Here is a 24498-nt window from a genome sequence, read left to right on the forward strand (position 1 = left end):
AAACACTCAAAGACTACCTTAAACCTCTTCTTTCATCTGGCCTTCTCCAAAGACATACAGCAATGCAGAGGGAGAGTAACTCTGGAGAGCAAGAAATAGAAATGCTGTTTATGACACCATGTCACTGTCTGGCAAATCTCCTTCTCTGGGGACCATGGGACCTTGTTGCTGACCCCAAATCCCCACATCCCCCCCCCTCCTCAGCAGTTGTCAGCTGCTGCAGACTATTCCTACTGACCCCTCCATTCAAGCTTTAAAACCTATGTCTACATTTTAACTGCAAGCAAGCATCGCATGCCAACTGTAAGTGATACCATGAACCCAATCCAAGAGACCATGGCCCTGCGCTTGCAAGACCTGAACAAAGCTGTGGATGGCAAGGAGACCTGGAGGTCTCTCGTTCCTAAGGCCATTGTAAGTCAGAGGTTAAGAAAAACAACAGGAGAACTAGAAACCTAATGGATTAGTTCTTTAATAAAATACTGAGTCCAATAAAAATGCAAAAAGATTTCAACTTCAATCCCACTTGCTATAGAACCATGCATAAAAGATAGACTTCTGTGCATAGTGATTTTTTATAGAAGCTCCTCTTTTCCTTTCTTTCCCCTCCTTCTGTGTCCGTTTCAGCATCCAGATGCAATCAACCTGAGCCTGAGGAGAAGTCAGGCAAGGGCTGGGATGAAGTATTGCAAGGAGAAATCCTCATGGAGCAAGATGAAATGGACAATCCTTTGGTTTACAATATCTGCAAAACAGAAGCCCAAATGTTAAAGGATGGCACATGCCCAGAATCTCATGCTAAGCACTGGTCAACCAAGCTACGCAAGGTCCGGAAGATCTGACCCTGGCCACAATTCTTCTTCTCCTCCATTAAACACATTGTCCTCCACCCTTCACTACCTCCAACAGGATTTATTTTCCTTTACAAAGCTGTGCCTAAACCAAAGGCAGCCACACAGATCTCCTTGAGTCCTCCTCCTCCTCCATCCCAAACATGCTGCACTTTAAACCATTTCTACCCATCACTTCATAGGCAGCTGGCAGAAGGCATGATATGGGCACACAAATCCAGTCCTAAGAGTAGTATCTGTCCATCCGCTTCTCCTAAAAGACAATGCCAGTTCTTCTCAAGTAAATGACATGATGAATGCTTTGCAAACTGCCTTACTCACGTAAAGAGGAGAACACTTACTACACAGTGCTTTGGCTGGATTCACTTGCTGGCCTGCAAGGAGCTGAAGAAGCCTCTTAATGTCGATGCGCGCCTCGGCCATGCGCTCAGGCTGTCTCTCTTGAGCTGGTTTTTGAGAGGCATGCTCAGATACTAGGATTCACAAAGAGAGTTCTTTTTACAAAGTGCATAAAGAGTTCTGGTCACTTTCAGGTTTGGGGGGTCTGGGGTTTGGGGGGCATTTTTGGCACTCTCCGTGGTCTTTGGTTGAAGGTCCTGGGGCAGAGAATCGGCCCCTAGATCCTAGCAGTGGCTCACCCCTCTTTTAGACTGTGTCACTAACTAGGTAATGAGTGCAACTTCATTGCCAAGGAACTATGCCTATAAACAGGCAGCAGCTAACATGGGATGTATGATATTCATTTGACACTTTTCATTTTGTGTATGGCAATTGTGGCCTCACCAACACGGCCAAAGTTGCCTAAGGACAAGCGGGGAGTGTTAGCTTGTCACGTATTACCAGATGACAAGACTACTCCCAACACTGTAAACCTCAGGGCCAGTTCACACAGAAGCCTGACTCTCAGGGATCGCTACTCCGGTGTTTGAGTTCTGCTTTCTGTTTTTGGTGTTGCTTCAAGCTCTGGCGATGCTGAGGATGCGCTGCTCTCTAAGCCAAACTGCTCAGGCCTTGCAGGCTCCTTCACTGAACAGATCCATCTGGGATGCTGTACTCTTCTTTCCCTTTACCAAGCACTAGCATCTTCTCTAGTCAGGCCTCTCTTCTCAGGACAACAGCCTCAGTTTAGTCATCTTTGCTCCTAGGGAGAGTTCAGGCCTGATCTGCTCCAGGACCCATCCATTTGCCTCTTCTTCAGCATCACATCTCAAACGAGTTCATGTTCTTCCTATCAGTCTTTCTCACTGTTCAGCTTTCACAACTATACAAACAGATGGGGAGTACTATGGCGTGCCCTTCCTAAGGTTAGCATCCAGTGATATGTTTTTACACGGAAGGATCTTGTCTAGTCCCTTAATAATTGCCCTTCTTCCAAATTGAAGCTTTCCATTTCATTTATTCTTAATTCTCCTGTACTGTCCAAGATACTACTACTACTACTACTACTACTAGTAATACAATGTTATTTCTATCCCGCCTCTTCCAGAAGGCTTACCACAATGATAAAACACAATGGCACAGCAATACAAGCTAAAACCCATTATCCCTCCCTTCAACATACAACTGAAAATTGGCGCATGACAATCATAAAACCACCTCCAATCATTAAAGCAACCAGTTAATGACGGAGAGATAGAAACCCTAGAATATCCTGGATGGGTCCCTATCAACGGGGGACCAAGGGAAGGAGGCCTATCGAAAGAGATCCGTCTTGACAGCCATGGAAAAGCCGTCAAGGGGGCCATCTTCCGGATCTCTTCTGCCCGGCCCTAACATCAAGGAGCAAGGAAAGGGAAAGGGAAAGCGGAGCAGAGGAAAGGGAAAGCGGGTGGGAAAGGGGACACTGGTTGTTGTCTATTTCTACTGTTGTCAGCCACCCCGATTGCGACCCTCAGAGGGGCGGGAGGGATAAAAATACACTTTATTATTACTATTACTATGATTAAAAAATGACAGTACTAAGTAGAGCTCCTAAGAAGACTGGAAGGCAGCTCTCGCTCGGCCTTTTGGCTCAGCTCAAGTGCGTGTGTGTGTCACCAAAGCAATGGACACTTCCCTGAGTTGCTACAACCAGCCACAGCCTTGGCCCCCACAAGAACTTGTTCCTAAACTCTGGCCTGAATTAGCCCTGGCCATCTGAACACAGTGCAACATAAAGGAGTAGCACTTGGATGGTATTAAATGCTTTTATGGAGTGCAGTCAACTAGCAACATCACAAGGAGCCAGAATGTGGCTCATTGTGTTTCTTGTGGTGCGTTTGCTGCTGCCCTGTGGCAAGCCTGTCTCAGAGTTGTGGTGTGTATAGGGCCCTGGGGAAGATCCCCAGGGCTGCAGAGATCTTCAGGGGAGAACGAAACGTCCATGCATGGGGCTCCCTTTGACCCAACATCTCCAGGGTGTCCAGATGAACTAACCACAAAGCAGGACCAGGCGGTGGGAAATGTAGGACATTCAGGAAAATGTAGGGCATTATCAAACATTTAAGTCCTTACTTCTTAGCCATGCCTAAAACGGAGGGCATTTTGAGATTCTTCCTGGACAGAAGGTTGAAATGCAGGGCATGTCCTGGGGAAGACTGTCTGGACCTCCCTATGCGTCTCTGGTGCGCTTCAAGTGACTCAGAGCCACAGAGAGGCAGGCGGAGGAGCCCTGTCCCTTTGGCTGGCACACATTGCCTGCCTCTGGGTCTCCAGCACCCTCCTGCCCTCCGTCCTGGAAGTGGGAAGAGGAAAGCATGGGCCAGGGAACTGCAAAAGGCAGCGCAAGCGCAGGGCCCTCTCCGCTCCTCTGGGGTCCTGGGGGTCAGAGTCATGCAAGGAGCCCCTTTCGTGGGCTTCCCTCCAGGAAGACTTCTCTTTCCTGCAAGCGTTCCTTGGTGAAACTCTTTACTCAAGATTGGTTTGGAAGTCTGGGGGCAGGGAAAGAAAGCCAAAGCTTTTAAAGGCATCTTTGCCCCAGCTTTCTTTTATAACAATTCATGAAGGGCTCCAAGCGCAGGAGGAGGACTAAAACACAAAGCCCAGCGTGTCCCTGGGACTCTGGCCTTGGCTCTGTGCTTCCGTGGCATCTCTCAAGTTCCCTTGTCTGGCAAAGGAGAAGAAGAGGAGGAATGCCTACCCCAAGCAGGATTCCCAAGGGCTTTAAAGTGGGTTGTCACCGAGACTAAAGCGGTTTCTATTTTCAAATTCATTTCTCCTTGTTGGTTTGCTTCTATTACCTGCAACGAAAACGAATCAATCATGACTTCAGAAGTACTAAAAGTACTAAACAATTCTGACAGCTCACCTTGGTCAAGAGAAAGCAAATAGACCCGAATCTGAAACGTCACAAGATGCCTATTAATATAGCTATGAATGAGCAGAAGCCATGATTCTGAAATAGACAACATGGCCAATTATTTGTTTTTAATTGTAATTTATTCTATCCGGCCTTTTATCACAGAATCTCAGGGCAGCAGGTTAGGAAGGATCCAATTGGGGGGGGGGGGTTTAATTAGCTTGAATATTGCCGAGAGGGTGGCCTAACAACCCACGTGCCGGAATCGGGTCCCAACAGTGTCTGCCCAACCCAGAGAAAGAGAGGCACTGATACCAACTACACTGGTACCCCGGGATACGAATGCGCCGCGTTACGAAATTTCCGGGTTACGAAAAAAATCCATTAAAAAAAACTGTTCCGGGTTACGAAGGTTATTTCGGGTTCCGAAAAATTTTTTGGTGCTTTTCGGCGCTTTTTCGCACCAAATCGCGGCTTTTCCCCATTAGCGCCTATGGGGCTTCGGCTTGCGAATGCTTTTCGGGTTACGAATGGCGCCGCGGAACGAATTAATTTCGTAACCCGGGGGAGCCCTGTAGGTCCAATTAAAGGGTAGCGTTTATTAAAGCACAGGGAAAAACACACAGCAAAAGGGGGAACGCGCACACACACACACACACACTCAATGCTATAGCAGAGGGATGGGTGAGTTTGGGAGATAGGCTTGAGAAAGAGAGGCACCACTAGGGAGTACTACCTTAGAAGTCTTCTCAGGGAAGTCTGATGAATCTTGGATGGACAGTGGATCAGGGCCACGGGAGCTAAGAGCGGAGTTCAAACTGGCCTGGACCAGCTTGCACCCAGGAAATAGCACAAGGAGGGTCCAAAAACCCGGGGCTTTGATAGGGCAAAACGTAGCCAGAGGCTAAGAAAACTTGCTAGACAAAGGGGCTGATGGCTTGGGCTTTGTGAAGCCGAGAGCAGGTCATGTGTTGCACCAGGCATGTCGGTCTGGGCATCGGACTTGATCACTAAGTCCTTAATCTGATGACAGATTACATCAGGTGTGAGGCCAAGTCTACTGTCTGGTTTGGGCAGCAGTGGCGATCCTGGTTTGGCGACTCCCAAACTTCCTGTGGGGAACTTCCAATGCCATCTCTTTTGGGAACTCTGCCTCTGCAAGGTGAGTTGACTACATGTCCTCCTTGCCTTCGGGTTAATGTGGGTCTTCTATGGGGTCAGTCAGGGGCCCCTCAGAGCACAGACCACATGCACCCAAACTTTTATTAAAACCAAACTTGGTAACAAGCATAATTATCAAATTTGCAGATGAGACCAAATTAGGAGGAACAGCTAAGACTCCAGAGAACAGGATCAAGATTCAAAATGACCTGAATAGACTAGAAAGCTGGGCCAAAGATAACAAAATGAAATTCAACACAGAGAAATGGAAGATACTGCACTTAGGGAGGAAAAAGGAAATGCACAGATAGAGGATGATGGGGTACAGCTGGCTGAATGAAACTACGTCTGAAAGGGATCTGGGAGTTCAAGTAGACCACAAGTTGCACATGAGTCAACAGTGTGATGTGGCAGCTAACAAGGCCAATGTGATTTTAGGCTGCATCAACAGAAGTATAGTGTCTAGACCAAGGGAAGTCATAGTGCCACTCTATTCTGCTTTGGTCAGGCCTCACCTGGAATAATCCTGTGTCCAGTTCTGGGCACCACAATTCAAAAAGGACATTGAGAAACTGGAGCCATGTGTCCAAAGGAGGGCGACTAAAATGGTGAAGGGTCTGGAAACCATGGAGCCCAATGAGGAGAGACTTAGGGAGCTGGAGAAGAGAAGGTTAAGAGGTGATTTGAGAGTCCTGTTTAAATACTTGAAGGGATGTCATACTGAGGAGGGAGGAAGCTTGTTTTCTGCTGCTCCAGAGACTAGGACCCAATGGAGCAATAGATGGAAGCTCCAGGAAAAGAGATTCCAGCTCAACATTAGGAGGAACCTCCTGAGAGTAAGGGCTGCCCGACAGAGGAACCCACTGCTTCCTCGGAGATTGTGGGGGAGTCTCCTTCCTTGGAGGCTGTCTTTAAGCAGAGGCTGGATGGCCATCTGGACTGGATGGCTTTGATTGAGAGTTCCTGCATGACAGAAGAAGAAGGGGATGGACTGGATCAGGGCCCTTGGGGTCTCTTCCTACTCTATGATTCTATGATTCTACTTGGAAAGTAATGGGGAGCCAATGAGGGGACCTTAAAACCGGTGTTATGTGGTCACACCTGGGACTCCCGGTGACCAGTCTGGCTGCCATGTTTTGGACCCGTTGAAGTTTCAGAACGAGGCCCAAGGGCAGCCAGCCCTATGCAGAGCCCACTGCAGAAATCCAGTCATGAGGTTCCCAGCGAACGTACCACAGTTTAGAGGCACCCAGGCTCCAGGAAGAGAGGCAGCTGACATATCAACCGAAGCGGATAGATAGCAATCACGCCTGGCCTTCGCCGCAGCGTCAATTTGAGCTGACATCTGAAGAGATGGATCCAGGAGCACTCCCAAGGCAAGGCCTAAAGAGCACTTAACTACACATCCAACCCATCCGAATGCCATAGGCAGCCACAGACACAAGCCTCTCCCAGGGCCCAATGGACCTATGGCTGGCTGGGGGGATCCTGCCGCCTTTGTGCCTCTCCCGGGAGATTTGAGGCCCAAGAGCGGACTTGTTCCCAAAAAGGAAAGGATCGGGGAAATGGCATTTGGGTCGCTCCTGTTGTCAAAGTCCTCCCCTGGGCTTAAACCCAAGACAGACTATGGTTCCCCTAAATCTCTGGGGTCAATATGGTCCTCTAACTCCTGGTGTAAAAAGCTGGTGTAAAAACCCAGGATGGAGTTGAAAGTTATTATGCAGGATAGAAAGGAAAGAGGGGTTTGGAAATGTATTATCATGCCTCCTCGCTGATATGGATCAAGGACTGGATACGGTTAGATAACCCAAAACGGTTAGAACTGGAAGGATGGGATAGTAAGCTCAGGTGACATGCGACCATTTGTTATGGGGACCCCAAATACGCCAAAGAAGGTAATCGACGTTTGATAAGAAAAGCTCCATTAAGAATACAGAAGAAGCACAAAAGGTCTTTCTGTAGAGAAGAACCAAGATGGAGGTCACCAGAGGAAGCCTGTCCTAAGACAGAAAGGGAGGTTCAGGAAGGTGCGAGGGTCAGATGCGAGGATACGATACTAAGAGGAACGGGACAATTAGATGGAATTGAATTAAAAGACAGACGAAACTTCAAAAGTCAGGAAACAATTGGTGAAAATGTTGCCAAATAAAAGGGCTTCAGAAAAGAGATGCGAGAACAAGGTAGAGAAGGAGACAGAACTGCATCGGATAAAATAATAAGGGGAGACAGGGGACAATTGATTATGACATTTATAAGGTTTAAAGATGTAGCCATTTCAAAGAAAATCATTTTAAGATCTTTGCCCGCAAAGATAGCGAAAACAGGGGAAACGGGAACAGAAACTGAGGCAAACGTAGGAAGAAAGAAGGGACCCTCTTCCAGATCCGGAGGCAAAGCGGCAAAGCGAAGAGATTCTGGGAAAGGGTTCATAACAATAGGACACAACCTTTAAGGAAAAATACCCCACTAAGTCCTGAACGCTCCTTACTAAACATAACCGACATAATAGAAGATGACCTGGTCCAAGAGGAGCTAAATAGACGATCTCTGCAAGAGACCAGCAATCGAGGGACGATGGGTAAGAAAGCGCAGCAGATTCCTTATCGGCGTCTCTAAACAATAACCCACTTCAACCATAGGATGAACATGGGAAAAGGCTGCGGAATTGTGGGAAGAGAAAGACACTTTCTTAGAAGGAAATGGAATGGATTTTGAGGGAGTCATATTTGATGTCTATACAGAAGTATAGCCCTCTTGATACTCAGATTTCTTAGACACGGATTCAAGCTCCACGGTTTGAAAATGTTCCAAGGAAGTATAAATTCCAAATACGTAGCAAACCTTGACTTTCCATTTTGTATAAGGGACAGACACCGTTTTGCTTTGCCATGATACTTAATGGGACTTGAGCATCCATGGATGTGGTGATCCACAGAGAGCGGATAACAAGGGCCCACTGTATATACAACACGGGAAAGAGGAAATTTAGTATGGTATTCATATCAACCAAGTTATAAAGGTAACAAAAGTTATAGTCTGCTTAAGAAATAAGGTGTAACAAGAATTATATTGACTTGTAAACTCTTTTATGTTGAATAAAGGGGAAAAAACAACTCCCAAAAAGGGGCCTTTGTCTAGTTTGGTCCAGAGATCCAGAATGATCCAGCAGGAACTGGCCCCAAAGCAGCCAGCTCTCTCCCAGTCTCCCGTCCGCCCTAGAAAGAGAGCCACTTACGAGAGAATGGCTGATGTTCTTCATCCTCTCTACAACACTCTTCATGGTCTTCATCGCAGGTAAATAAATGCTGACCTACAAAACGAAACCAGTTGCATTAAAACAGAGCATCTGAGCCACATGTACCTCCTCCTCGCTTGGCTACTGGCTGCAATGGACAGGCCAGCCCTGCTTCAGGAACACAACTCTTCCATAGGTCCAGGAAAGCTTTGTTGACATCCCACAGTTGTTATTTATTATTATTATTATTATTCACCTTTATTTATGAAGCGCTGTAAATTTACACAGCGCTCTACATACAATCTTTATAGTTAGACGGATCCCTGCCCTCGGGCTTACAAGCTAAAAAGACATGGGACAGAAGGAGAAGGGAGTGGTGACGGGAAAGGGTAAGAGGTCCAGCAGTTCCTCTCTGCCTCCGAGGCCTGGACCAAGGCAGATGGACTGGAGGGAGGGCTTGGCTTCAGAATGGAAGGTTAATCTTCATCCAGGGAAAATACATACTCTCAAGTAGGATAATACATATACAGTACATAGCAATACAGGAAATGGTTCAATAAACAGGCACCACAAGAACATCAAATAGTAAGCAACAGTTATGCGATGCCTGGGAAGGCTTCTCTGAACAGGATGGTCTTCAACTCTGTTTTGAAGCTGGTTAAAGAAGTGATGGCTCTTGCTTGTGGAGGAAGAAGGTTCCAGGAGTGAGGGGCAGCGAGTGAAAAGGGGCGAATCCGGGATGGGGCAGAGAAAATCCTGGGCTGGGACAGGAACCCTTGACTACCAGAACGGAGGGCCCTGGTGGGAAGGTGAGGAGAAAGAAGGTCTGATAAGTAAGGAGGGTCAGCCCATGGAAGGCTTTAAACGTCGACAGCAGGAGCTTATACTGGATGCGGAAAGGGAGAGGGAGCCAGTGAAGGGATGCCAAGACAGGAGAGATGTGGTCAGAGCGCTGGGCGGAAGTTGTTATCAAGACCAGTTACACCAGTATCCTTAGAGCTCAAATAAGCCAGCCATGACAAAAGCCTCCAGCCAGTTTGTCAGCCTTGCAAAACAGGCTTCTTCCAGGCCTGTCCCTCCTTGCTTCCCCTCTGTGCCAATTGATGGATCCTCCCAAGAACAGCCCTTCCTCCCATGAGGCTGATCGACAGCCCCTCATTCTCCCAGCTTCACACACACAGAGAGATACCACACTTCCAGACATGTTCAAACACAGTCATTAATGAAGCCTGGCAGGATTGTGATTGGCAAGATAACAGTTATTACAGAGAGAAGGAAACTTAGGACTAATCTCAGCATCGTGCCAAATATGCCACTCTTAGTTTCGTGGATGACGGACGCCGTGCCGCTCCCTCAGGTCACACAATAGACATGGCCAAGTCCGTTCCAGGCAAGCCTTCTCTGAAGATGCCAAAGCCACAGATGCTGATGGCGAAACGTCAGGAAGAAACTCTTCCCGAACATGGCAGGCAGGGGGTTGGGACTCGGATGGCCCTAGGGTCTCTTCAAGTCTCGATGATTCTATGATTCTGATGGCCTTCACAGAGCGCCCCCCCCCCAAAAACCCCACTCAAAACGCTATGTCATAATAGTCCCTACTACAAGGCGAATGGAGACTCGGGATCACTAGTTATATGGCAAAAGCCATGCTTATTAAAGGGTGAGATGGAACGTAGTAGATGTGTAAATAGTAGGAGTGAGGAGTATACAGGAATGCGCACAACAGTGATTAATGCCTGTAAAACAGATGATAAATACAGAACACGCTTAAAAATCTCACTGGTTTCAAAGTGCAAAGTATAAAAATAACATCATAATTACAGTCAGATGATCAGAATAATGATGAAACCTGGGGCTCCTTCTATGAACCCAAACTGCCATCCCTCTGGGAATGAAGCCTCTCTTTTTCGTGGTGCATGAACCCATCCCTATTATTCCCATGGCATTTTCATTTCTAATGCCAAAGTTTCTATTAAAGAGGTCCTGGCTATGACTCTGGAGACCAGGGTTCGAATCCCCTGCTCAGCCATGGAAAGCCACTAGGTCACACTCTCTCAGCCTCAGAGGAAAGTACAGACATGTGAACAAATCTCACCAAGGAAAGAAACCCTGCGATAGGGCCGCCATAAGTCAGGAACAACTTGAAGGAACATAACAACAGTCATGTTCAGGGACACATCTACTTCATTCAGGGAAGCGCACCTGCAGAATCAGTCCAGGACAATTTGAAATAGAAAGTACATAAAGGAAAAGAAGATGTGCCCCTGAAGCACAGATAACGTTTTCTGTCTATGAAACAATGTTCATTTGAAATTACAGTAAAAGCAACTCACATCAAAATCCGGCAGACTGGGCTCTCTGAAGTCGCCCCACAGCTTTCTGGGGATCATCCCCACAGGAATGTCATGGACCACAATGCGGCTGCTGCTTGCCAAGGAAGGCTAGAGAAAAGGAAAGAAGGAAGCCTACCATCCTCTGTGAGCAAATGCAAGGTTACGGCTACAAGCGCTACTCATGGACTTAAATGGAAGCCCAGTTCCCTCGGATGGCCTTCTGGTTGGCTATGCGCATAGGGGCACTTCTACTTTCTCCGCCATGTTCCCTTACGCTGCCAAGTACCTTAGGAAAGGAAGAGGAGTATAGGAAAGGGAGCGCATGGAGAGCTAGGCTAGGATCCCCTGGGACTCTATGCTGGCCTTTCCCAGTACGGCTTCAACAGGACCTGGCCCCTTTCTCAAAACAACTAAAAGCTCTACTATGACTGGGAGAACCAAGGTGCGCTTGCGCATAGACAGACCATGAGAGCATGAAGAACTCAGTCCTAGGCACTGAAGCTCCGGTGGGTGGTCTAAACAGAGGCAATTAATGGCAAACTTTCCAAACTAATCTTGCTGAGATCAAAGGGTGAGGGTTATCTTAATCTCAATCCAATTTTCTAGCTCAGTCAAGAAATAAACATGTAAGCAACGTCAGAGATAAACATGTATCAGTGTGGCAAGGGTTAGAGTGTGCTTCACCAACCTAATGCACCGAATCACTAAAGCCAGGAAGCGGTGTGGGGCTCTATGCAGAGCGCATGCAGAGCAGGGATGGGAGAGGTGCATTAAACCTATGGACATTTTAGATGTTGCGCCACTTCTGTTGCTAAAACGACAATAGCCATAATTCAACCAAGTAACAATATTATCTTTATGCCGCCAAAGACAAATACTTAAGTATTTATATCGCACCTTATTTCACAAGAAATAACACAGAAGTAAAATCAATTAAAGCAAATTAAAATAATTAAAAAACATTTTGAATAATCTAAATTATATTAAACAGTTTAAGAAATTAAAGAACACATTTTAAAAGTTTTAAACAAGTTAAAATATGTAGATATTTAAATTGTAACATGTTTAATCCTGTTTTAAGGGGGAATTTGGGACATTCTGTTGTAAATGTGGATTTTAATGCGTTGTGAGCCGCTTTTATTGTCTTGTGACAGAAAAGCGGGATACAAATACAGTGGTACCCCGGGTTATGAATTTAATTTGTTCCGCAGCGCCGTTCGTAACCCGAAAGATTTCGCAACCCGAAACCGCTAGCGCTGGAAAGCCGCGGCTTTTAAATTTCGTGCCAAAAAGCGCCGAAACACACTGAAAAAAATTTCGTAACCCGAAAAATCTTTCGTATCCCGGAACAGTTTTTTCCAAGCTAACTTTTTCGTACCCCAGAAATTTCGTAACGCGATCAATTCGTATCCCGGGGTACCACTGTAACAGTTTTATTGTTTATTATTGTTATTGATTTACATAGAACCAGCGTCAGAAGGACCTCGAGGGCCATCGGATCCAACTCCCTGCCATGCAGGAACACCCTATCAAAGCACCACAACCTCCATTTGAAAACCACCAAAGGAGGAGACTCCGCCAAAACCTGTGAGGAAGGAGCGTGTCCCACGGCTGAAGAGCTCTTTCTGCCGGGACGTTCCTCTTAATGTTGAGGCGCAACACCTTTTTCTGTCGCTTGCATCCATTGCTCTGAGCCCTCGTCTCTAGAGCAGCAGGAAACAAGCTTGCTCTATCTTCGGTACAACAGTACAGAATCCCTTCACATATTAAACGGGGCTTTTGTATCACCTCTAAACCTTCTCTTCTCCAGGCTAAATATTCCCAGCCGTTCCCTCAGTCTCTCCTCATAGGGCTGCATGGATCCCAGACCCTTGACTATTTTAGTCGCACTCTTCTGGACATGCTCTAGCTTCTCCACATGCTTTTTGAGTTTTGATGCTCAGAGCTGGACACAGGATTATTCCAGGCGAGGCCTGAGCAAAGCAGAATAGAGTGGTACTATGAGTTACTTTGATCTAGACACTATACTTCTATTGATGCAGCCTAGAATCGCATTGGCCTTTTTAGCTGCAGCATCAAATTGTTGGTTGATGTTCAACTTGTGCTCTACTAGGTCTCCGAGATGCCTTTCTCATGTATTGCTTTCAAGCCAGATGTTCCCCATCTTATATCTGTGCATTTTGTTTTACTGCCCAAAGTGTGGTATCCTACGTTTCTCCCTGCGGAAATATTCATTTTGTTAGTTTTGGCCTAGCTTTCTAATCTATTAAATTTGTTTTGAATTTTGATCCTCTCCAATGGGATATTAGCTAGTCCTTCTAATTGGGTGCCATCTACAAATCTGATAAGCATGCCCTCTATTCCTTCAAAGAGTCGCATTTCCTACTAGTCTGTTTGCCAGAGTATCGTGGAGGACCTAGTCAAAGGACTCACTGCAGTCAAGATGTGCTACACCTATGGCATCCACTTCTTCTACCAAGCTGACAAAAGGTTTCTTCTTCAGGGGGGCTGCGCCTGGGAGAATGGGACTTGCCCACGGCCAGGCAGTGCGTTTCCATGGCTGAGCCAGGATTCGACCTCTGGTCTCCAGAGTTATAGTCCAATGCTCAAACCATGCTTGCTCAGCTGAGTTTGACTTCCAGGAAACACCAAGACAGTTGAAGTCACCTCCCACAACTACGGCTCTCCTTTCTGAGCATGTGGTCAATGATCTTAGAATTAGGCATCGCCTAATTCCTGAGTCTGACTTGGGGGTAAGACCCCCAGAATCACATCCCTTCCTTGGAGAATCTCCTCCTTTGAGGGCTTTTAAAGAGAGGCAGGATGGTGTTCCTGCTAAGAAGGGCGTTGGACTCAATGGTCCCGGGGGTCTCTTCTAACCCCATGGGTCTATCATTTTATCCAGGTACTCTCCACTTAGCTTCTAGGATTTTAGTCGCAGGTGGTCTATACGATTATGTGATTCTATGGGGAAAAACTGGCTTCATTTTATTGGCAACTGCTCCCAAAGAGGTGATGAAGACTCTTCTCCATTTGTTGCTGCCGCCTACTTTAAAGGTGAACAAGTTCTTTGTTTGCCAATGTAGTTCTCATATGTAAGAGAGTGAGGAATGCGCGCTTACTCACCAGTTCCACCGCTACCGTGAGGCAAGGGCACTGCTTGTTAGTTAGCTTGATTTTCACTGCCTTGGCGTTTTGAGCTGTCTTCAGAGCTCTAGAGAAGTTCTCAGGAGTCAGCTCCAAATAAATCTCGTTGTCTTCTGCAGCCGCTCCTTCCATCTGGAACTCGTCAAAGAACTTCTCCTAGAATAAAAGGGGGAGCCTTTGACAAACCGCTCAGGGCTGAGAACTACGGCTGACTTTGAACCACATTCAGGATTCCAGGGATGAGAAACATGTGGCTGGGCTGTTAGAGAATCTCGCCTAGAACAGACGCCATGAGGCTCAATGGACAAAGGACTGACTCATGCATCTGTTAGAATGGACAGGTTGCTTACCTGGAACTGTATTCCTCCGAGGGGTCATCTGCAAATACACACAAATGGGTTATGAATGAGCAGAATGCTTGGAAACGTCTGGAATCTCTACTTTGCAACCTTTGGCAGTAGCTCCGCTCATCCCTATAAAGCCCCTGGCATTCCCACTCACTCCCCAGTCCCAGAAAGTACTATGCCACATTGCAGCAACAGGGAGACTTTAGCAATGAGCCGGAGACGACGGAGAAGAGGACGGGCGGGATTTGTGGGGAAGAAATACAGCTACAGGTAAGCAACCTGTCCTCCTTCTTGGTGGTCTCTGAGAATCACACAAATGGGTTAGACTGACAAGCTTCAGTCAATGGAGGAGGGAGTGTCATGACACAAGTTGTAAAGTTTAACAACAATAAACTCTTGAACTTAAAGTGCAACTATTAGAGTCATTTATCTTAGTCTCAAAGCATATATAATATGCAATACATTTGTAGACATCATTGTAGGTTTCAATGACATGTAATAACAGTGCAATTGTCAGTGTAAACCTCCTTAGTCTCAACGGCGTACAGAACATGCAATGCAGCAAAGTACATTTAACCAGCTTCAAAACAGAGCTGAAGACCATCCTGTTCAGGGCAGCGTTCCCAGGCATTGCATAATTGTCACTTGCTATTTGATGCTCTTTTGTTGTCTGTTTATTGAACCATTTCCTGTATTGCTATGTCTTTTATATGTATTATGCTACTAGAGAGGCCCCTTCCCCACCATCTTTCCCTTCTCCTTTTGTGTCCTGTCTTTTCAGATTGTAAGCCTGAGGGCAGGGAACCGTCCAATTAAAAAGATTGTATGTACAGCGCTGTGTACATTTACAGCGCTTTATAAATAAAGGTTAATAATAATAATAATAATAATAATAATAATAATGATTTCAGTGCAAAGCTGACAGCTACGCTGCCCTCCCAAAGGCTGCCTGCTGCCTGGCCCTGGAGCCCAAGGGCTGGGACCAGGCAGCAGCTTTGCAGGCATCCTCCAAGGGCACCCCAGTCAGAAAAGCGGAGGGTGTCGCTTCCGCCCGCCTCGCATGGCACCGAACCCGAGCAGCAGGGAGAGGTCTACTGAGAATTCATAACACAAGGGCACCAGCCACCCATTTCAAAAATCTCTCAGCGGTCACAGGTAGACCCTTTTTGGCCTGCAAGAAGCACACAAAAAGAGTCTCAGAATGCCTTGAACCCGAAGTCCTGTCCAGGTAAGATGCCAGCACCCTCCGAGCATCAAGGGCATGCAGCTGGCGCTCAGCATTGGTGGTTGGGTTCAGAGTCAAAGCTGGCAACACAATGTCTGGTTAACATGGAAAGCCAACACCACCTTCAGAAGGAAGGTAATGTTGGTACGGAAGACCACAGTGTCCTTGTTAAGCCAAAGGTAAGGTTGGTCCATCCGTAAGGCACAAAGTTCACCCACACAGCAAGCAGAGGCAATGTTTTCCAGGTCAGCAATCCCAAGCCCATCGTGGCCATGGGTTCAAAGGCTTGGCTGACCAATGGGAAAGCACACAGTCAAGGCTCCATGTGATGGTGATGATGGAGGGTGAAGGTTGTTGTACTCTCTAAGGAATCTCTTCACCAACAGATCCTTGGAGAGGGAAGGTCTGTCTTCAGCAAACAGCAGATAAATAACATTTAATGGATGTGAGGCACAGTCCTGAATCCGCAAGAGTCATCAAGAACTCGATGGGGACGATGGGGACCGAAGCACGGCATGGAGGAAGATCCATGGCAGAGAGAAGGTTCAAAACTTCTTCCATTTGAACTGGTGGGACTTCTGTGTTGAAGGCTTCTGGGCAGCCAGGAGAGCCCTCCATACCAAATCCGGCAGTCTCTAGGGACGGATGCGATGTCCGGGTGGCGGATGCAACCTCCACGAAGCGACAGGAGGTTGGGATGGAACTCGAAACGGAGGTATTCCTTTTGGAACAGGTACAGGAGTGGAGAGGACCAGGGCCGTGATGAGGATGGCGTTGGATTGGTCTGGTCTCATCTTCGACAGGACCTTCGTGACAAGAGGGAATGTAGGGAATGCACAGACCGTCCTTCCTGACCACTCAAACCGGAAGGCAAAATTATTTCCTGACGCTATTACAAACACATGTGCCATGCAACATGTATCAGAGAACCATAGAATGTCTATTCACCATACTGCTAAAAAACAATGAAGTTGTTGGTTATAAGTCCATAAAACCGGGTCCAGTTCTGGGCCCCAGTTCAAAAAGGATGTTGAGAAACTGGAGCCATGTGTCCAAAGGAGAGCGACCAAATTGGTAAAGGGCCTGGAAAACATGTGCTTAGGCAGCTGGGGATGTTTAGCCTGGAGCAGAGAAAGTTGTGCTATGACAGCCCTGTATAAGTATTTGAAGGGATGCCATATTGAGGAGGGAGGAGAACAGGACCCAATGGAGCAATGGAGGCAAGCTCCAGGAAAAGAGATTCCAGCTCAACATTTGGAGGGACTTCCTGAGAGTAAGGGCTTTTTGACAGTGGAACACACTCCTTTGGAGATTTCGGTGGAGTCCCCTTCCTTGGAGGCTGTCTTTAAGCAGAAGCTGGATGGCCATCTGTCAATGGGGATGCTTTGAAGGAGAGTTCCTGCATGGCAGAAGAAGGGGGTTGGACTAGATAGCCTTTGTGGTCTCTTGCAATTCTATGATTCTATGATTTTAAGTCCAAAATAGGTCACTGCAGGAACTGTACTATAAATTGCATGGAGTGGTAAGATAGAAATGCATCCTCTTCTCAGTCAATGCGAGGCGAAAGATATAATACTCCCAGTCGGGTGGAAAGCAAGATAATGGGACGACGGCAAGGTAGGAGATGGCTATCTCCGGAGTTATATAGCTGTTTAGACTATGTAGCTTACTTATAGCAAAATCCCGAATATAGAAAATTAACAACATTAACAACATAAATTACAAAAGGAAGATGAATATAACATTTCTTAGAATTATAACATGCTTGCCTCTCTTTTAGGCCACATCCAGCTTACTTATAGCAAAATCAATGATTATAATCATCTCTTGCAACTATAGGCTCTTTTCTAAATCCTCTACAGGTGACTCATCCTTAAAGAAAGGTGTAAGTCGGTTCTCCTTCAAACTAGGAGCCAAAATAAACAGACAGGCCAAAAGAAAGCTGCAGCTCAGGTCACTTTGGAGCGGAGCATGGCTTTGGCGCAGCTTCTGGCCTCTTCTTAAGATGCATGTGTCATTTAAACAGCATACCTGCAAAGCGACTCAAAGCAGCTCTCTTTTGGGCTGTCTCTACGGGCCCTAAATCTTCCAACCCAGAAAATCTTAGAACAAGCTGAATTACATATTATTGCATTATAAACTACCTTAATTATACTATACAAAGAATAAAGTGCGCTTCAAGCGCATAGGATGGGTGACACCTGGCTGAATGAAACTACGTGTGAAAGGGATCTAGGAGTCCAAGTAGACCACAAGTTGAACATGAGTGAACAGTGTGATGCGGCAGCTAAAAAGGCCAATGCTATTTTAGGCTGCATCAATAGAAGTATAGTGTCTAGATCAAGAGAAGTAATAGTGCCACTGTATTCTGCTCTGGTCAGGCCCCACCTGGAATAATATTGTGTCCAGTTCTGGGCGCCACAATTCAGAAAGGACATTGAGAAACTGGAGCCCTGTGTCCAAAGGAGGGCGACAAAAATGGTGAAGGGTCTGGAAACCATGCCCTATGAGGAACGACTTAGGGAGCTGGGGATGTTTAGCCTGGAGAAAAGAAGGTTAAGAGGTGATATGATCGCCCTGTTTAAATATTTGAAAGGATGTCATATTGAAGAGGGAGCAAGCTTGTTTTCTGCTGCTCCAGAGAACAGGACACAAAGGAGCAATGGATGCAAGCTCCAGGAAAAGAGATTCCACCTCAACATTAGGAGGAACTTCCTGAGAGTAAGGGCTGTTTGACAGTGGAATGCACTCCTTCCTCGGAGGGTGATAGAGTCTCCTTCCTTGGAGGCTGTCTTTAAGCAGAGGCTGGATGGCCATCTGTCAGGGATGCTTTGATTTGCATTTCCTGCATGGCAGAAGAAGGGGGTTGGACTGGATCAGGGCCCTTGCGGTCTCTTCCAACTCTACGATTTTATGATTCTATGATTCTACTGACAGTACTAAATATTATACCATGTTTAAAATTAAAATTAAACCAGAGAGCAAACTGAAATTTAACACTTGTCCATACTGTGACTTACAAGGACCAATAAATCCAAGCCTTTGCTGGAAGGTAATTTATGATTCCAAAAGCCTCTCTGTAAAAGGGACCAAACTTAATGGGTTTAATAACTAAAAACTTTAAGGAGTCTGGAGAATGGCCCAATAGAGGAAAACGCTCTACTAACGGAGTAGCAAGGTTTCCACTTCCAATTTTATGTTCACTAATTCTAATTCTCACATTTCTAGGGGCATAAAATAACATCAATAACATTATTGGAGTTACTGTTGGTAAACAATCTCAAATGATACTGGTCCTTTAATGTGAGGTGTGTGAATGTTATAAGGTTCAAGGACTACCCACAACAAGAACAGTGTCCACATTTATAATGCCCTTTGGTCTGAGAAGGGAAGCTTCAGAGGTGATATGATAATAGCCCTGTTTAAATACTTAAAGGGGTGTCATACTGAGGAGGGGAGAAGCTTGTTTTCTGCTGCTCCAGAGAACAGGACCCAATGGAGCAATGGATTAAAGCTCCAGCAAAAGAGATTCCAGCTCAACATTAGGAGAACTTCCTGAGAGTAAGGGCTGTTTGACAGAGGAACAAACTCCTTCCTCAGAGGGTAGTGGAGTCTCCTTCCTTGGAGGCTGTTTTTAAGCAGAGGCTGGATGGCCATCTGGACTGGATGGCTTTCATGGAGAGTTCCTGCATGGCAGAAGGGGACTGGACTGGATCAGGCCCTTCTTGGGGTCTCTTCCAACTCTTGGGTTCTATGTTTATGTAAATCAAAGTGAGTGTGTACTAATGAGTCTTTGATATTCCTAGTCCTATGTCATCCTATGATTGGTAACTTTGAGCAACCAGCAATATTCTGAACTATGTGCCAATGTTTAATTCTTTTAATATAATGGGCTCCATGATTAAAGGGCAAAGAATCTATCATTCTATGGCAAGGCAGGGATAACCCAATTCTGTCTCCAAGAGGAGTCCTTTTCCTAGCGTCCCAAATGGCATGCTGAGGAAACATCCAGCCATGCGGTTCTTGCAGCTATTCCATAGTGGCTCTCCGAAGTGGAATTCCTTTTCAGACTCAAGGATTGAGAGTCAGGTGAAATCTTTTTTAACTGACAGGGATGACAGCTGGAAAAGTGCAGCAAAGAATGACGGTCTTCTCTGGGTTTATGAAAGTTACAAACTCCAGCCTGAGAGTTTTGAGTATGAACCTCAACATGCAAAAAAGAAACCTGTTGAACAGCACATTGACAAAGTGTAAATTGGATAGTATTAATCCATGTGAAAAGCTGGGCGACTTGGAAGTTTCCGGAAAAAGAATAAAAATATCACCAACGTATCTGCCTCAATATTGAAGGTATTCAATGAACAGATTCACCTCCAGATTATTATTATTAATGTGTGTGGATCCCAATGAGTCGTGTGTAAATGGTCTATACTGGGCACTGCTGGGCGAGAAAGAGGAGTATTGACTCATTGTAAATAATAGGCAATGATCTCTCTGGCTCCAAAATGGGGGAGGGATGTATACAAAGAATTCACATACAGAGTCATTAAGCACCTGCTGGATTCTCCTCCTCTCCCTTCTCTACGTTTTGAATGAAAGGGTGACGGTGGGTGCCTTGATCGCCGCAGGAGATAAAAAAGAACCTAAACTCCCTCAAGTGGAGCCTCCTTCCTTGGAGGCTGTCTTTAAGCAGAGGCTAGATGGCCATCTGTCAATGGGATGCTCTGACTTAGATTTCCTGCATGGCAGAAGACCGGGTTGGACTGGATCAGGCCCTTCTTGGGGTCTCTTTCAACTCTAGGATTCTATGATTCTATAAACATTGTGGCAGAGGTTCCAAAAGAGACCCTGATCCTGAAATAACGGCTTACCTTATGCATGGGCAACCGATCCGCAAACAAGATCCAAGAGTGGTCAAAAAAGAAGCCGTTTGGGTCAAGATAAGCCCTTAGTCCAGACCGAAAGCCCAAGCGCTCCACAAGCAGAGTCCCCTGGAGCTGATACTGCGGCGGAGGAAAGAGCAGAGGCACCGGGGGCTTTATGGGGGTGGGCCCAGAAGTTGCAAACTAAAGCCTGCCTAGCGATTCCGGAAGTTTCCAAGCATTCTGCTCATTTGTGTGATTTGCAGAGACCACGAAGCAGAAATCAGTAGTATTCCCCAACTCCAACCTTAGCAAAATCTCACCATTTGGCTTCAGATCTTGAAAAGCGGCCCGGTGCTTCTCTACTGCAACACAGTGGTAGGAAAGGAGGGTCAGCCAACGTTCAATTGTGTTACCAGGACCTCTGTCTCAACAGGAAAGGCAAAAGCCTGTTTCCAGCATGACTTAGGAAGAAGGCTCTAGAACTGCCTGGGGCAAGGGAACACCCCTCCTCTGCAAAATGAGCTTGATGCTGCTTTGCTTCAAGACAGAAAGGAAAGCTCCTGCCTTGGGCAAAATGCTGTTGCTTTTGTCCCTCAACTTAAAAAAATTAGCCTTAAACCCACTCCACAATTTGTTCTTGGCATCATCATCCCTTTCTTCTGCTTCTTACCTGACTGAGCGCACACCACATGCTCACGCCTCCATTTGCCACTTTGTCATTGAGGATGAAGAAGACTCTGTCAACCGTGAAGCGCAGGGTGCAGGTCTTGGCCAGCTTGGCAATTGTGTTTGCCACACCTGCAGAGACGGGACATTGTCATGTAACGCCATGGCTTAGAAAAACGCTTTTCTGCACAGTAGGACTCTGTGGAATGGACAGAAATCCATGGTCAAAACAGCATGTCAATAAAGCAGAAGCAGGACCTATGGAGGATACTACAGCGGCAGCTTGAAAACAGCACCTTGAGACTAGACAGAGGCAACAACAATGGCATCAGCAGCGCCATGCGTAAGGTGTCAGGTTGATATCTATGGTTTGGGCCAAGGTAAGCTTTGCTCCAAATCTCCTGAGTGAGTGACTTTCCGCTCCTAGGCTTATTCAACCAGCAGCAGCAGCAGCCATGGGTTTCCTGTGGCTCTCTCTCTCTGTCACCAAGGTCCTTCCCTGGCAGTGAGGCTGCCCTAGATGATCCTGGGGCTCTGCTCTGACCCACAGAGGCAGGCGGGGGCCTAAGAGACCCACCCCACCGGCAACGAGGACAGGGCCTCCGCAAAACACTGGGGAAGGGCACTGAGCCCAAAGGTTTCAGAAAGGGCGAGTGGCTTCTGCAAAGGATCTCTGGAGCCAATCTGCTGCACAGTGAACCATACAACGAAACCCTATGCTTCCCTATGGGCAAGTATTCTCCAATGGTTCCCTATGGGCAAGTGTATCTTACAATGGTTCCCTATGGCAAGTGATTCTCAGTGGTTTCCCTATGGGCAAGTGATCTCCAGTGGTTCCCTATGGGCAAATCGTTCCCCATGCTTCCCTATGGGCAAGTGATCTCCAATGTTCCCTATGGGCAAGGATCTCCAATGGTTCCCTATGGGCAAGTGATCTCCAGTGGTTCCCTATGGGCAAGTGATCTCCAGTGGTTCCTATGGCAATATTCCCCATGCTTCCCTAGGGCAATTGATCTCCATGGTTCCCTTGGGCAAGTGATCTCCAATGTGTTCCCTATGGGCAAGTGATCTCCAATGGTTCCCTATGGGCAAGTGATCTCCAGTGGTTCCCTATGGGCAAGTGATCTCCAGTGGTTCCCTATGGGCAAGTGATCTCCAGTGGTTCCCTATGGGGAAAATATTCCCCATGCTTGCCTATGGGCAAGTGATCCTCCAATGGTTCCCTATGGCAAGTAATCTCCAATGGTTCCCTATGGGCAAGTGATCTCAATGGTTCCCTATGGGCAAGTGATCTCCCAGTGGTTTCCCCTAGGCAGTGTCTCCTTGGTTCCCTATGGCAAAATCTCCCATGCTTCCCTATGGGCAAGTGATCTCCAATGGTCCCTATGGGCAAGTGATCTTCCCAATGGTTTCCCTATGGGCAAGTGATCAGTGGTTCCCTATGGGCAAGTGATCTCCAGTGTTCCCTATAGGCAAGTGATCTCCAATGGCTCCCTATGGGCAAGTGATCTCCAATGCCATTCTCTAGGCATAGAGTGATCTCCAATGGATCCCTATGGGCAAGTTCTCTCCAATGGTTCCCTATAGCAGGATTCCAATGAGTCCTACGGGCAAGTGATCTCAAACAATGGCTCCCTATGGGCAAGTGATCTCCAATGGTTCCCTATAGGCAGTGATCCCAATGGTCCCTATGGGCAAGTGATCTACAATGATTCCCTATAGGCAAAGTGAGCTCAATGGCTCCCTATGGGCAGTGATCTCCAAATGGTTCCCATAGGGCAAGTGATCTCCAATTGGTCCCTATGGGCAAGTGGATCCTCCAGGGGTTCCCATGGGCAAGTGATCTCAGTGGTTACTATAAGGCAAGTGATCTCACAATGGCTCCCTATGGGCAAGTGATCTCCAATGATGTCCCTATAGGACAAGTGATCTCCAAGGGCTCCTATGGGCAAGTGATCTCCAAATGGTTTCCCTATAGGCAAGTGATCTCCAATGGTTCCCTATGGGCAAGTGATCTCCAATGGTTCCCTATGGGCAAGTGATCTCCAGTGGTTCCCTACGGGCAAGTGATCTCCAATGGTTCCCAATGGGAAGCCCTGCCTTCAGCCCCCGCTCCCTCCGCCAGCGAGGCCCGCCCCCCTCGGAGCGCCGCCCGCGCTTGAAGCCCAGGGGGGGCTCCTCCGCCGGGGCTCCGGGGCAAGTCCTCCGGCCGAGCTCTTTGGCCTGAAGGGGGAGGGCAGCAGGGGCTCTCCCTCCCAGGAGCGCCGGGCACCGTCCTGCTTCTCACGCGTGAAATGGCTGAGGCACCCCACGTCCGCCATCTTCGCCCTCAGCCGCATGGTCCCCAGCCAAGCCTCTCCGCGCCAGGCGCCTCAGGACTCCCTCAGGAAGAAGCCCCGCCCCCGGCTCCTCCCTCCGCGCTCCTGGCGCTGCTTCCGGCCCCATGGAGGGACGACCCGGAAGTGCTCGCCGCCCGGCCTCCCAGGCATCGCAGGGGAGCCTGGGAAGTGTAGTCAAACACAGATCGGGACAGAAAGTGAGCATTGCCACAGAATTAAGCAAGACAGCATGAAAGCGCATCGCTCCCTAAAAAAACAACTCTTCCATGTCTATGTTTTATATCTATCTCTATCTCTATGTTTGTATTTTATGCCTTGTTTCCTTTCTGTTTTGCCATTGAAGCGCAAAGGATCCTCTTCCACGGAATGGAACCAGAAGAGCAAGAAATGTTTGTCAATATCAATGAAATGAAGCATTTAATGGTTTATATTTAATATCCATATCATGAAATTAATAAATACAAGGAAAAAGCTTAAAATAAGCAAAAGTAAAATAAAATAAAAAGAAAGCCATTAAAACCAAACAGAATAAAACCAGAAAATGGAGCAAGGCTTCTTGCCTTGTTTCTCTTTCCCTCCTTTTGCCTTTAAGATTGTTCTGGCTTCCAAAGGAAAACATGGAAAGGATATACATAGTAAAAGGCAAAACATCCTCCCTTGCTCCAAAGTCCCAAAGTACTAGGCCCTGTCACTATTTAAGGCGATTGGTAAAGACATGACAGTTGCGATTCATACAAGACCTGCCCCCCACAGTCCTCCTTTATTGTTATTAGTAGTAGTAGTAGTATCCTTTACCTTTTCCAGTGAGGAGGAGGAGGAGGAAGATGATGGCCAAGCTCACTCTCAGGGCTGGCTGCCTTCTGCCTTTGGCCAACTCTATTTGCCAATCTTCCATCTCGCTAAATCATCATCATCATCATCATCATCATCATCAGAACAACAACAACCGAGTCGAGGGGATCTGCCAAGTGTTTGGACGGCTGCCCAGATCCAGTTGCCAATGATCCGTCCCAGGAAGGCCTTATTGACTCATTAAACAGAGGCAGGAACGA

The 24498-nt window shown here is 47.0% G+C and overlaps 1 protein-coding gene across 6 annotated transcripts; it reads right to left on the minus strand.

Moving 5' to 3' along the window:
* Positions 1 to 454: 454 nt before the first annotated feature.
* On the minus strand, positions 455 to 24498 carry HUS1 (HUS1 checkpoint clamp component). Of its 6 annotated transcripts, none has more exons than XM_042448867.1 (8): positions 24242 to 24479; positions 21112 to 21239; positions 13984 to 14160; positions 10858 to 10965; positions 8525 to 8599; positions 3970 to 4069; positions 1193 to 1324; positions 455 to 745 (listed from the first exon to the last, which is right to left on the minus strand). In XM_042448867.1, the coding sequence occupies exons 1-8, from the start codon at positions 24339 to 24341 to the stop codon at positions 663 to 665; spliced, it is 903 nt and encodes a 300-aa protein (XP_042304801.1). In that variant the 5' UTR covers positions 24342 to 24479; the 3' UTR covers positions 455 to 662. The 6 variants fall into 6 exon arrangements, with proteins under 6 accessions (XP_042304801.1, XP_042304806.1, XP_042304802.1 ...); XM_042448872.1 differs by having other exon boundaries at positions 21112 to 21306; positions 24242 to 24460; XM_042448868.1 differs by lacking the exon at positions 24242 to 24479 and adding an exon at positions 23395 to 23547.

The sequence above is a fragment of the Sceloporus undulatus genome, chromosome 2, assembly GCF_019175285.1.
Source record: "Sceloporus undulatus isolate JIND9_A2432 ecotype Alabama chromosome 2, SceUnd_v1.1, whole genome shotgun sequence".
NCBI lineage: Eukaryota > Metazoa > Chordata > Lepidosauria > Squamata > Phrynosomatidae > Sceloporus > Sceloporus undulatus.

What these genes read in the sequence shown, in the direction of transcription:
- HUS1 (XM_042448867.1), bottom strand. Translation starts at nt 24,341, where the DNA reads ATGGAAGATTGGCAAATAGAGTTGGCCAAAGGCAGAAGGCAGCCAGCC. An exon ending in CCTCCTCCTCACTGGAAAAG is followed by an intron (nt 21,240 to 24,241) that starts GTAAAGGATACT and finishes CCGTCTCTGCAG; the next exon opens with GTGTGGCAAACACAATTGCC. An exon ending in TGTGGTGTGCGCTCAGTCAG is followed by an intron (nt 14,161 to 21,111) that starts GTAAGAAGCAGA and finishes CTTTTATTCTAG; the next exon opens with GAGAAGTTCTTTGACGAGTT.